This window comes from Schistocerca serialis, chromosome 2, assembly GCF_023864345.2.
Source record: "Schistocerca serialis cubense isolate TAMUIC-IGC-003099 chromosome 2, iqSchSeri2.2, whole genome shotgun sequence".
Taxonomy (NCBI): Eukaryota; Metazoa; Arthropoda; class Insecta; order Orthoptera; family Acrididae; genus Schistocerca; species Schistocerca serialis.
In genome coordinates this window covers 475547748-475562795 of record NC_064639.1, presented here as the reverse complement: position 1 = coordinate 475562795, position 15048 = coordinate 475547748, and the positions used below count along the sequence as shown (strand labels likewise).

Here is a 15048-nt window from a genome sequence, read left to right as displayed (position 1 = left end):
TGGAACAGCACAAAATAAACAGTTACGTCGTTGAATTCGTGAGATCCTCTGATTACGAAACTGCTTACCTTGTAAGTATTAAGTTTGCATCGAACTGTCAACGTAATTAATTTTAGCGTAAAGGGTACACAAGTCGTTTTTCTTTCATTACGCTCACGGTCATTTTTAAAACAATGTTATCGAAATAGCCGACTATGCTGGTGACATAATAGCGCTATCAATAGTGACCAAAAAACGCCAAATATTGGAACCAGTTCGTGTGGTCGGAAATTTTTGTGCAGTGGTAGGAGTGAGTGCCACGAACAACATACTAGAAATCCTGACAGGTGAGGGACGAGTGTGGAGTCTGGAGGTGCATTTGAAGGTCACTTCTCTACGTTTTTGCCGGCCGATGTGGCCTACATCTACATCTACATTTATACTCCGCAAGCCACCCAACGGTGTGTGGCGGAGGGCACTTTACGTGCCACTGTCATTACCTCCCTTTCCTGTTCCAGTTGCGTATGGTTCGCGGGAAGAACGACTGTCTGAAAGCCTCCGTGCGCGCTCTAATCTCTCTAATTTTACATTTGTGATCTCCTCGGGAGGTATAAGTAGGGGGAAGCAATATATTCGATGCCTCATCCAGAAACGCACCCTCTCGAAACCTGGACAGCAAGCTACACCGCGATGCAGAGCGCCTCTCTTGCAGATTCTGCCACTTGAGTTTGTTAAACATCTCCGTAACGCTATCACGGTTACCAAATAACCCAGTGACGAAACGCGCCGCTCTTCTTTGGATCTTCTCTATCTCCTCCGTCAACCCGATCTGGTACGGATCCCACACAGATGAGCAATACTCAAGTATAGGTCGAACGAGTGTTTTGCAAGCCACCTCCTTTGTTGATGGACTACATTTTCTAAGCACTCTCCCAATGAATCTCAACCTGGTACCCGCCTTACCAACAATTAATTTTATATGATCATTCCACTTCAAATCGTTCCGCACGCATACTCCCAGATATTTTACAGAAGTAACTGCTACCAGTGTTTGTTCCGCTATCATATAATCATATAATAAAGGATCCTTCTTTCTATGTATTCGCAATACATTACATTTGTCTATGTTAAGGATCAGTTGCCACTCCCTGCACCAAGTGCCTATCCGCTGCAGATCTTCCTGCATTTCGCTACAATTTTCTAATGCTGCAACTTCTCTGTATACTACAGCATCATCCGCGAAAAGCCGCATGGAACTTCCGACACTATCTACTAGGTCATTTATATATATTGTGAAAAGCAATGGTCCCATAACACTCCCCTGTGGCACGCCAGAGGTTACTTTAACGTCTGTAGCCGTCTCTCCATTGATAACAACATGCCGTGTTCTGTTTGCTAAAAACTCTTCAATCCAGCCACACAGCTGGTCTGATATTCCGCAGGCTCTTACTTTGTTTATCAGGCGACAGTGCGGAACTGTATCGAACGCCTTCCGGAAGTCAAGAAAAATAGCATCTACCTGGGATCCTGTATCTAATATTTTCTGGGTCTCACGAACAAATAAAGCGAGTTGGGTCTCACACGATCGCTGTTTTCGGAATCCATGTTGATTCCTACATAGTAGATTCTGGGTTTCCAAAAACGACATGATACGCGAGCAAAAAACATGTTCTAAAATTCTACAACAGATCGACGTCAGAGATATAGGTCTATAGTTTTGCGCATCTGCTCGACGACCCTTCTTGAAGACTGGGACTGCTTGTGCTCTTTTCCAATCATTTGGAACCTTCCGTTCCTCTAGAGATTTGCGGTACACGGCTGTTAGAAAGGGGGCAAGTTCTTTCGCGTACTCTGTGTAGAATCGAATTGGTATCCCGTCAGGTCCAGTGGACTTTCCTCTGTTGAGTGATTCCAGTTGCTTTTCTATTCCTTGGACACTTATTTCGATGTCAGCCATTTTTTCGTTTGTGCGAGGATTTAGAGAAGGAACTGCAGTGCGGTCTTCCTCTGTGAAACAGCTTTGGAAAAAGGTGTTTAGTATTTCAGCTTTACGCGTGTCATCCTCTGTTTCAATGCCTTCATCATCCCGGAGTGTCTGGATATGCTGTTTCGAGCCACTTACTGATTTAACGTAAGACCAGAACTTCCGAGGATTTTCTGTCAAGTCGGTACATAGAATTTTACTTTCGAATTCACTGAACGCTTCACGCATAGCCCTCCTTACGCTAACTTTGACATCGTTTAGCTTCTGTTTATATGAGAGGTTTTGGCTGCGTTTGAACTTGGAGTGAAGCTCTCTTTGCTTTCGCAGTAGTTTCCTAACTTTGTTGTTGTACCACGGTGGGTTTTTCCCGTCCCTCACAGTTTTACTCGGCACGTACCTGTCTAAAACGCATTTTACGATTGCCTTGAACTTTTTCCATAAACACTCAACATTGTCAGTGTCGGAACAGAAATTTTCGCTTTGATCTGTTAGGTAGTCTGAAATCTGCCTTCTATTACTCTTGCTAAACAGATAAACCTTCCTCCCTTTTTTTATATTCCTATTAACTTCCATATTCAGGGATGATGCAACGGCCTTATGATCACTGATTCCCTGTTCTGCACATACATAGTCGAAAAGTTCGGGTCTGTTTGTTATCAGTAGGTCCAAGATGTTATCTCCACGAGTCGGTTCTCTGTTTAATTGCTCGAGGTAATTTTCGGATAGTGCACTCAGTATAATGTCACTCGATGCTCTGTCCCTACCACCCGTCCTAAACATCTGAGTGTCCCAGTCTATATCTGGTAAATTGAAATCTCCACCTAAGACTATAACATGCTGAGAAAATTTATGTGAAATGTATTCCAAATTTTCTCTCAGTTGTTCTGCCACTAATGCTGCTGAGTCGGGAGGTCGGTAAAAGGAGTCAATTATTAACCTAGCTCGGTTGTTGAGTGTAACCTCCACCCATAATAATTCACAGGAACTATCCACTTCTACTTCACTACAGGATAAACTACTACTAACAGCGACAAACACTCCACCACCGGTTGCATGCAATCTATCCTTTCTAAACATCGTCTGTACCTTTGTAAAAATTTCGGCAGAATTTATCTCTGGCTTCGGCCAGCTTTCTGTACCTATAACGATTTCATCTTCGGTGCTTTCTATCAGCGCTTGAAGTTCCGGTACTTTACCAACTCAGCTTCGACAGTTTACAATTACAATACCGATTGCTGTTTGGTCCCCGCATGTCCTGACTTTGCCCCGCACCCGTTGAGGCTGTTGCCCTTTCTGTACTTGCCCAAGGCCATCTAACCTAGAAAACCGCCCAGCCCACGCCACACAACCCCTGCTACCCGTGTAACCGCTTGTTGCGTGTAGTGGACTCCTGACCTATCCAGCAGAACCCGAAACCCCACCACCCTATGGCGCAAGTCGAGGAATCTGCAGCCCACACGGTCGCAGAACCGTCTCAGCCTCTGATTCAGACCCTCCACTCGGCTCTGTACCAAAGGTCCGCAGTCAGTCCTGTCGACGATGCTGCAGATGGTGAGCTCTGCCTTCATCCCGCTAGCGAGACTGGCAGTCTTCACCAAATCAGATGGCTGTCGGAAGCCAGAGAGGATTTCCTCCGATCCATAGCGACACACATCATTGGTGCTGACATGAGCGACCACCTGCAGATGGGTGCACCCTGTACCCTTCATGGCATCCGGAAGAACCCTTTCCACATTTGGAATGACTCCCCCCGGTATGCACACGGAGTGCACATTGGTTTTCTTCCCCTCTCTTGCTGCCATATCCCTAAGGGGCCCCATTACGCGCCTGACGTTGGAGCTCCCAACTACAAGTAAGCACACCCTCTGTGCCGAGCGGTTCTAGGCGCTTCAGTCCGGAACCGCGTTGCTGCTACGGTCGCCGGTTCAAATCCTGCCTCGGGCATATGTGTGTGCAGTCCTTAGGTTAGTTAGGTTTAAATAGTTCTAAGTCTAGAGGACTGATGACATCAGGTGTTAAGTCCCATAGTGCTCAGAGCCATTTTTTCTCTACGTTTTTCTTGAACAACTCTGAAATCGTGGCCTCCAGACAAATCGTATCACAGTCCAAAATTTAACTACATTAAATTCCATACAAAAATGTCCAGTTCATTTTTTCTTCCAAGCTAACAGTTCGCGCATAGCGAGCGAGAGACTACGAAAATCTGTTGCGTGGTTTTTGAAGGTCAGATGTAACATTACTGTTTTCATAAAATGACATAGGCAGGGTCAGGTTAATCTTATTATTAACTGGTTACTTAGAAGAAAATATCCAAAGAAATCAGATCTGGCGATCTTGGTGGCCAAGCATGTGGTCCACCTCGACCAATCCAACTGTTCCCGTAGACTACGGTCAGGTGGTTTCGGATGCGAACTGGAAAATGTACTGCCATGCCTTCCTGCTGGAAACACAGTTCGTGCCGAATATCCAGTGGCACATCTTCCGAAAACTCCGCCAGCACTTGTTGCAGGAATATCAAGTACTTGGCACCCGTTGGATGGGGAGGAAAGATATACAGCCCAGTAACATGACCATCGCGGATACCTGCCCAGACATTGCGCTGAAGGTATGCTGAAATGTTCATGTACACGTGTTTTAGGGATTTCTTGATCTCAGATGTGGCTATTTCGAACGTTCAAACCAGTTTCCCTGTCGAAATGCGCTTCGTCGATGGAGAAAATTCACCTTGGAAGCTAAGAAAAATCAGCAAAACGGTGAAAAAATCAAGTTCAGAAATTGACACATGGCACAAAATCCGCCGGGAGTATGGCGTATACCTTCTGATGGTTATGTGGGTGAGTTGCTGTTCATGCAAAACACACCAAACTGACGAGTGAGACGCATGCAAGTCACGAGCAATGGCTCGAGTAGTCGTCGACTTTCTTCAACTTGATGAAGCACTTCCTGTCCAACACAACAGAGCGCCGCCTTCTTGGAACACCACAGTTTGCTCTGTCGCTTGCGAATTTCCCACTTCCCAGCAGCCATTGTTCTACTCTGGGAAACATGGGAATGGGATGCGATGGAGCCACACTGTTTGGAAAGCAATCGTGATATAGACGTTGGACTTCACTTCCATTATGGCGAGATTCACCATAAACTAACAAGACGTCGGTGTGCTCTGCGAATGTATAACCAGGCATTCTGTTACTGCAGCACTAGTGACCGCAATGTCAACTGACGACTCACCAGGAAGCACGAAAACAGGGGAGATGGGAACAGAGGACATCATGTAAAATCGCGTCATCATACCATTCATGTTTGTGGATAGCCTACCATAACAGGTGAACTGAATAAGAAACATCTAGCGCGCGACTGAGTAGATCTTGGATACGAACCGTTACCAGACATGGATTCTTATGTTAACACTTGATTTAATAAGTCACGCCTAAAAACACCTAGAAACATCCTATATAGTGCAGTCACTTATGATTGCACGTGCAAACGATAAAGGGCAAGTGAAATGTTCATAATCAACGTCGTATCTCATAAACAGCTGGAGGCACGGAAACGAGTTTTTGAGACGTGATAGCGTATTTTGCCATACAGTTGACACATGAAACTTTCTTATCTGATGTGATACATAAGTAATAACAGAATTTTTTGATGAAATAATGTAATTATTCTAATGCCCATCAATAGCTTGTGAAATGAGTTTTAGTAGTTTACAGTGATGCAGCCCAATACCTAAAATTATTTTATCCAATACCCAACATTATTTTATCCAGACGGAGAATTAATGTGGTTAAGGAAAGAATCACACGTTTATTTTTCTACTAAGCATGACATTTTCTTTAGCTATTGACCTCACTTGCCATCAGTTGTCTGTTTAATAACACTCTGTTTCAAGATTCTGTGCAATTGAGTTGCATTATCATGTTAGTGAGGTGAAACTGTGTAAACCGCACTGTGGTCTGGTAAGAGATGCCAATTTTAACATGGTAACGAGATAAAGAAGAAAAGATTTACAAGTCAATCAAAAATAAATCTCTCCTCCTGTAGCAGTTTCAGTGTAATCCTCTAACCCAGGGCCTGCCACGGCGTGCCGAACTGCACGCGTGCGGCATGTGAGGGCGAAGGCCCGCCCCTCCACTTGTGTTTGCTCGGTCCTTCTTGGAAGTACACGAAACAGCGCGACATTTCATTTAGCATTGCAGTGCGGCATTTTTCGGTCGGCACAACTCTCTGAGTTCGGCAGAATCGTGCTTTCAGCGCTGTTTAACCTTCACTAATTGTCAGTGTTATGAATGGCGTTCACAGCTCCAGTGGTTGTTTGCACAAAAAGAGGAAGTCTAGCGATCTATCGCCGCATCCCTTAAAAATGAATGGGAGTGACAGAAGGTAATGATGTATATTCTGAGTTCGTATACGCGACAGGTACTGGATATTTGCTATGAAACGGCATTACAGAACCATGCAGAAAGAATTTAAAGATTTAGTTGACACTGGGACAGCAAAATACCGCAACGATCGACAGTTGACAGACAGGATTCCTTGTTTGGTACATAAAAAAGCACTTTTTGATAAATTTGCAGGCCTGGAGCACGTGAAGAAACCGGTGGTACAAATAATAAAGTTTCTGAAGCCTCACAGATTATTCCATTGTCATTTGTAACAGTTTCCAATGGAACTGAACTAAGAATATAGAACCTTCATGTAATACTGCAAAGTACGCTGGTAAAGTCAAGGGGCATACCTGGAACCATCTTTCTATTTAAAACACGCTACTGTTGAATTTGTGAAGTAAAAGGAATGCAGCAACGAAAATTAGAACATCCAGAATGTACTGCAGACCTCGCATATTAGGTGGGCTTGAGTGCAACACGGCTCACAGTAAGAGATCTCAAGGTACACTATGTGATCAAGAGTGTCCGGAAACCTGGCTGAAAATGACTAACAAGTTCGTGGCGCCCTACATCGGTAATGCTGGAATTCAACATGGTGTTGGCCCACCCTTAGCCTTGATGACAGCTTACACTCTCGCAAGCAGACGTCCAATCTGGTGCTGGAAGGTTTCTTGGGGAATGGCAGCCCATTCTTCAAGGAGCGCTGCACTGAGGAGAGGTATCGATGTCGGTCGGTGAGGCCTGTCACCAAGTAGGAGTTCCAAAACATCGCAAAGGTGTTCTATAGGATTCAGATCAGGACCCTGTGCAGACTAGTCCATTACAGGGATGTTATTGTCGTGTAACCACTCCGCCACAACCCGTGCATTATGAACAGGTGCTTGATCGTGTTGAAAGATACAATCGCCATCCCCGAATTGCTCTTGAACAGTGGGAAGCAAGAAGGTGCTTAAAACATCAATGTAGGCCTGTGCTGTGATAGTGCCACGCAAAACAACAAGGGGTGCAATCCCGCTCCATGAAAAACAGGATCACACCTTAACACCACCGCCTCCAAATTTTACTGTTGGCACTACACACGCTGGCAGATGACGTTCTCCGGGAATTCGCCATACCCACACTCTGTCATCGGATCGTCACATTGTTTAAATTGATTCGTCACTCCACACAACGTTTGTGCACTGTTCAATCGTTCAATGTTTACGTCTGTACCACCAAGCGAGACGTCGTTTGGCATTTACCGGAGTGATGCGTGGCTCATGAGCAGCCGCTCGACCACGAAATCCAAGTTTTCTTCTCCCGCCTTATTCATAGTACTTTCAGTGGATACTGATGCAGTTTGGGATTCCTTTGTGATGGTCTGGAAAGATGTCTGCCTATTACACATTACGACACACTTCAGCTGTCGGCGGTCTCTGTCAATCAAAGGACGAGGTCGGCCTGAACGCTTTTATGCTGTGCGTGTCCCTTCACGTTTGCACTTCACTGTCACATCGGGAACAGTGGACCTAGGGATGTTTTGGAGTGTGTAAATCTCGCGTACAGACGTATGACACAAGTGACACCCAATCACCTGACCACGTTCGAAGTTCGTGAGTTCCGCGGAGCACCCCAATCTGCTGTCTCACGATGTCTAATGACTATTGAGGTCGCTGAAGTGAGTACCTGACAGTAGGTGTCAGCACAATGCACCTGATATGAAAAACATATGTCTTTGGGGCGTGTCCGGATACTTTTTATCACATAGTGTAACCTCCTTCTGATTTGGTGGGTATGCTCTTAAAAAGAAAATCGCTCTTTAGAAGAGACACATTATGATAAACACTATCCAGTTCCCTAAGCTCACTGGCATTAAGGAAAACGTGAGGTTTGTAGAATTCATTGTGGCCTTGAAACAATTACAGGGGTAGCTTTATAATGATTTTTAGAACGCTATCAATCTTACAAAATCTTACAACTATTTCCGAGCGTTTTTCGAGTCTGCTTGCCGTTTCAGTTGAAAGCTCCCTTGTGCATGTGCAGGTGCAACTGATTGACCCGAAAGATAATTACAGTTTTAATGAAAAATCTTTTCACATTTAAACTACCCAGGGCGTCTGCATTGCTTTCCCCGAGTAAAGATTTCGTATTTTCTGATGAGGTTGCTAAAGTGCTACAATGTTTTGAGCGACGAATGTTTGTGAGAGAGACTTTTTTTAGACTACGAAAGTAAGTATGTCCCGATTCCGTGGCAACTTGAGTGTGGAACTCTGTGAAATTGTCTGCGTCTTGCGTAAGCCGGCAGTTTGTAGCAGATTAAAACTATTTTAAGTCTTCAGCGTGCCAAAAATAATTAAATAATACTAAACATTTATTCTGTTTATATATACTTGTTTTAAGGCTCACCGGCCACTTGACCATCTTCTTCTACTGTGCGGATGCACAAATAGTGCCCGAACTCTTACGGGAATCAGCAACGCGCCGCGAGTAATGAGTATAATGGGCGAGGGCACTACGAATGTAGTGCGGGACAATACGTTGAGAATGTGGGTTACGTGGGAGGCGTGCCAGAGATAAATCCCTGCAGTCTCGCTATCCTCAGTGTCCTCGGCTCAAAAATGGATAGAGCGTCTGCCATGTAAGCAGGAGATCCTGGGTTCGAGTCCCGGTCGGGGCACATGTTTTCATTTGTCCCCGTTGACGTACGTCAACGCCTGTAAGCAGCTAAGGGTTTTCATTTCATTGCAATTTATTCTGTTTATGACCTGTGTTGTTGAGAAACGTGAAATATAAAACCAAGTAGCATGCATTGCGACTGCCACTTAAATGTAGCGTGTTCGCAGTTTTCCTCTCTGACCCGCTCCTTGCGCACGGACAGATTGGCGTGGTGATTGGGGAATTTGAAAAGAGACTGAGCGCTTTGGTACTCGTGCCCGGACAGCAGAAACCTTGGCTGCCCCCACTTTAACCCATTGTGTTTTTAATAATAAACGGTTGGCATGTCGAATTATTGGTGATATTGCCATGACCTGCTAATAAGATCGTCCGCAGGACCACTGCCGTTCTCTCCTCAGCTACCGCCCCGTCTGCGCAGCTAGGTGCGGAGTAGTACTGTACGCACTGTATTTGCTAGCAACCGGTATTGTATTTGCTCAGACCGGTTAAGAGCAGGCGGCCGTGTGCTTTGGGTTGCAGCGCTGTGCCGCGAGCTGCTGCTGACGACGAACTGCCTGGACCCGGGGTACGCGCGGCTGGCGCTGTACACGGGCGTGCTGCTGCACGAGCTGTCCCGCAGCCTGCTGGAGTCTGCCCGCCGCTCCGCCGGGGACCGCTCGGCGCTGGAGCAACTACTGGAGGCGCGAGCGCTGCTGGCCACGGCGCAGCGGGCGCTCCAGCCCGAGCCGCCTGGCAGCGCCGGAGAGCGTATGCTGCAGCTGGTGCGCGGCGCACAGCACGAGGTCGAGGCCCGCTTCAAGGAGGCCTAACCACCACCCACCGCAGACACACTCTCTCTCTGCATTCGCCGCGGCCGCTGCGAGCCTCGCGCGGGAACACGTTCTGTGTAGCCAGTTCTCGTATATCACAAATGTCAGGTTGAGCACTTTGTGCACAGGTCGTGGTCCACGAAACTCTTTTGTTCCTAAAGTTTCGTCCAGGACTGCGCTGGATATCTTCAGACTCCATTGAGTCTTTCCGACTCGGACGTCCGAGAGGGACGTAGGCGCTGTAGAAAAGAACATGTAACCAGAGTTACACTTCATAGAGATTATCCTTGTCGAAAATAAAACGTAACTATCGGTTGTAGTCTTGTCAAAGAGAAAAAAACTGTTTAGCGGATTCTGCAAAGCTTCTTTCCATATGTCGCTAAGTTTCAAGCTGTCTTCTTTCCTATTAAAGTCATTCCTATGTTTATATTTTTCCGTGGCTCCTCTACATAATAGTTCGTCACTGTACATAAAATTTTTGTTCCAGGAAACTTCACTTCTTGACTTCCTGACTGAAGAGCATGTTCTGCTACAGCTGATTTCTCTATTTTCCCTAGTCGGCAAAGACTTTTATGTTCCTTTACCCGTTTTTCGAAAAGTGACGCACTCAGGTGGATATTTGCATGAGATCTCCAGTCACCATCGACAAAAAAAAACAGGGGTGTCATTAAAAGTCTTGTCGATAGAGCCAAAAGGATTTGCTCACTGGAATACCTGGACTCTTAAAACATGTGAAGCAGAATTTCGAGAAAATGGCTACTTTTGGGAAAAAGTACAAAGAATTCTACGACCAAATAATGGAAGGCCGAAGGAGAAGCATGAAAGCCGGCCGGTGTGGCCGTGCGGTTAAAGGCGCTTCAGTCTGGAACCGTGTGACCGCTACGGTCGCAGGTTCGAATCCTGCCTCGGGCATGGATGTGTGTGATGTCCTTAGGTTAGTTAGGTTTAATTAGTTCTAAGTTCTAGGCGACTGATGACCTCAGAAGTTAAGTCGCATAGTGCTCAGAGCCATTTGAGAAGCATGAAAAACAACGAGATGGAAGAATACACTTTCCCTCACTTTTGTTAAAAAAAGTAACAGATCAAATCGGAAAGATTTTACAGAAATATGACATTAGACCGGCTTTAGATCAGCAAACAAAATAGGTCAAGCACTTCGATATGTAAAGGATAAACACAGTCCTCTGTCAGCAGGTGGGATATATTTGAAATTACGTGCACGTGTGGTGAAGTTTATATTGGAATAATGAAGAGTAGCGTGAATACACGGGTAAAGGAACAAAGAAGTCTTTGCGACTAAGGAAAATAGACAAATTGGCTGTAGTAGAGAATGCTCCTCACTCAGGAAGTCACAAAGTAAAGTTTTCTGAAACAAAAATTTTATCTACGAGGACCAGCTGTTATCCGCTGCTACGTGGAGAAGTTCAAATGTTCAAATGTGTGTGAAGTCCTAAAGGACCAAACTGCGGAGGTCATCGGTCCCTAGACTTACACACTATTTAAACTAACTTCAGCTAACTTATGCTAAGAACAACACACACACCCATGGGGAGGGGAGGACTCGAATCTCCGGCAGGAGGGGCCTCGCAATCCGTGAAATGGCACCTCAAACCACGTAGCCGCTAAGCGTGGCGTAGAGAAGTCATCCAAAAATGTAAACATAGGGATAATTTTAATAGAAACGAAGAGACCATGAGACTTAGCGATAAATGGACAGCAGCTCCGTAGAATCACTAAACAGTTTTTTTTTTTTTTTTTTTTTTTTTGTCTTCAACTAGACGACAATCGATAGTTGAGTTTTTACCTTTCACGAGGATAATCTCTATTTATCACGTGTAACCTCGGCCACACCCCCTCATATATATATATACTTACTGCAACCTACATCCTTATGAATCTGCTTAGTGTATTCATCTCTTGGTCTCCCTCTACGATTTTTACCCTCCACGCTGCCCTCCAATGCTAAATTTGTGATCCCATGATGCCTCAGAACATGTCCTACCAACCGGTCTCTTCTTCTTATCAAGTTGTGCCACAAACTCCTCTTCTCCCCAATTCTATTCAATACCTCCTCATTAGTTATGTGATCTACCCATCTAATCTTCAGCATTCTTCTGTAGCACCACATTTCAAAAGCTTCTATTCTCTTCTTGTCCAAACTATTTATCGTCCATGTTTCACTTCCATACATGGCTACAGTCCATACAAATACTTTCAGAAACGACTTCCTGACACTTAAATCTATACTCGATGTTAACAAATTTCTCTTCTCCAAAAACGCTTTCCTTGCCATCGCCAGTCTACATTTTATATCCTCTCTACTTCGACCATCATCAGCTATTTTGCTCCCCAAATAGCAAAACTCCTTTACTACTTTAAGTGTCTCATTTCCTAATCTAATTCCCTCAGCATCACCCGACTTAATTCGACTACAGTCCATTATCCTCGTTAGACGTCCTACCAGTCAGTCGGCAAGACTAAATGGAGAGCAACACCTCTGAAATCCAGCGCAGTTCTGGACGGAATGTTAGGAACAGAAGAGTTTTGTGGACCAAGACCTTATACGTCGAAAGGTCTTACCAGCAGCAGTGTCATCCAATCGTCAAAGCCTTCATTTTAAAAGTGAGTGCAAAGCCCGCTCAGTCAACTGACATACCTGTCACCCACAGGAGAAAACGCTCTAATACCATGTAAGACCTACTGTAAGCTTGACAATGGCCTCATTTCGGCGATGAAGGAAGTCCATAACTTTCTTCAGGTTAGCCATACCCTGTTGAAACCGTCGACATTTCGATCTTATGGAGCTACCAAATTTCAGGGATGATGATTGCTACGCTTCATCCGATTTTCCAAGTGGTCCCAGCCATTTTCTATCGGATTATCATCAGGTGTCTCAGCGTCGCAGTCGCCGTACCATAAGATACCGGAGTGTTTGTCGAATCAGGAAGGGAATATCGGCAGCCCTCTGAACACTTTTCACGATGAATCAATCCGCTCCATTTGTGCTTGATAAATTCTTTATCCCGATAAAATCGTACACATGAACTGGGTTTCAGAATGTAAATCGCATCTTCAGGTGCTAAAAGAAAAAAAAGGGGGAAACCAAGAGCGATTCTTCATAGAATTAATTAACACTATAAGGGTCCAAACAAATGTGAACATCAGGATTGTAACAATTAAGCACATGTTGTCAGACTAACGTAATCTATGAACCAACTGTGAACCACTAGACATGTGGCATCAGTTTAAGAAATCAAAATTAATGCATAAAAGCGGCAGACTGCCAATTTGTGAACCTCAGAAGTAGCTAGCCATGCAAGTGCCCAGCCGCCGTATATCGTGGAGGCCCAGCGAGACCGGTCAGCACGATGCCGCTCGGGCCGCTGACACGCTTGAGTACACACATTCGTCAGGGAGTGGTTGCCACCGGAACTAATGCCGAGGGCGGGAGGGGCCACCGAAGAAATCATAGCTAACAACAAGGCCACACACTCAGGTTTCCTCCCAAACGCTACCCGCTACTAATAGCACTCGAACTACCTTATTTATGCGTTGCATTAGCTAAGACAGGCCTAGTACAGAGCAACCAATAAAAGCAAGACATGTAATGTATAATGCAATTGTCAAGAAAGAAATCAATAAAAGTGTATAATGAAATTGTCAAGAAATATAATAAAACTGTAGAAAAAAATTAATAAAACCATTGAATAAAATATAAACGATGCCAAACCTGCATACCACAATTTATGGCTTTGAATACTGTTGTTGATATTTCGGAAGACGGGAATGTCCACGATGTAATCATCGTAAAGGTGTAGAAGAAATCGCAAGACTCGTTCGTCGAGAATGTTGAAGTAAACATCCTAGTTAAGTGTGTATGTGAAATCTTATGGGAGTTAACTGCTACGGTCATCAGTCCCTAAGCTTACACACTACTTAACCTAAATTATCCTAAGGACAAACACACACACCCAGGCCCGAGGGAGGACTCGAACCTCCGCCGGGACCACCTAGTTAAGTGTTCACGGCAATCTGAATGAGTGACCCAAGTCACGGTACGAAGGACACACCCAAAATACAACAGTCAATCTGAACTACATACTCCACACGCTATGGGCTAAACATCTTATTAGGTCGTCGGTACACTCGACACCTTGCGTTATTTCAGAGGAGGCAAACTCGTGACTTTTCGGATCGCACTACACTGCTCCGCTCAACTCCTGTCCAGTTTTTGTGCTGTTTGGCCCACGAAAGACATGCAACTTTGTGGCACTGCGAGCAACGACCTCTTGCGGGGAACCCACTCCAGATCTTCATTACGTCTCTTTCCCTTTCATTTGTTCTCACGGAAACTGGTTGAATTACTATTTGGGACCCATTATCACTGATAAGGTGTAACGTGTCCGGTCCCCACCGTTTAAAATATTTTCATTACTCCTACGCTGTCCAGTCACATTTTGACGACCTGTAAAAACACGAATAAACACCTTTTGCAGTCTGGACACGCAGAAAAGAGTCAGTAAGGTTCTGGAAGGTACTGACAGGCATGTGCAGCCATGCCGGCCCCAGTGCCTTGGCCAGCTGCGCTAGGTTTCTCGATTGAGGATCCATGGTGCGAACAGTCTGATCGATGAGGTCTCGCAGCTTCTCGAATGGGTTTAAATCCGAGAAATCTGGTGGCCAGGGGAGTACGGTAAATTCATACTGGTGCTCCTCGATACCCACATACGCTACCAGCTATATGACACGTTGCATTGTTCTGCTGGTGGATGCCATCGTGCTGAGGAAAAAGGAACCGTGTGTAGTGGTGGACATGGTCCCCAAGAATATATGCATACTGGTCTCGATCCTTTGTGCCTTCCAGAATGACGAGATCACTCGGAGAAAGCCACGAAAACATTCCCCAGACCGTAACGATTCCTTCGGCTTTGACCCTCCCGACGATTGTCGCAGGGCGTTTGCTTTCAGACGTTTCACCCTTAACAAGTATAAAATATGATTCATCTGAGAAGCCCACCTGTCACCACTGACTGAAAGTTCAGCTGCGGTACTGGCGTGCAGATTCCAGCCTTCGTCGCCAATGAACAGCAGTCAGCTGATTGTAGCAACTAGGCGCCTGATGCGGAGGCCCGTACGCAGCAACTTTCTCTGAACCGTCGTTGAGTAGACGCAGTTGGTAGCTGTGGTGTCACCGCAAAGCACCATACTTGCTAGGTTGCAGGCTTCAAATCGGCCG

General features: G+C 45.3%; 1 protein-coding gene across 1 annotated transcript in view; it reads left to right on the top strand.

Annotated features, from left to right (window-relative positions):
• LOC126456096 (SET domain-containing protein SmydA-8-like) overlaps nt 1-14090 on the top strand; it is a 104329-nt gene extending 90239 nt beyond the window's left edge. Inside the window, exon 8 of the mRNA XM_050091851.1 lies at nt 9523-14090. Within this exon, the coding sequence (XP_049947808.1) occupies nt 9523-9812 (290 nt within the window). The 3' untranslated portion in view covers nt 9813-14090. The remainder of the gene's footprint in view (nt 1-9522) is intronic.
• Nucleotides 14091-15048: the final 958 nt, after the last annotated feature.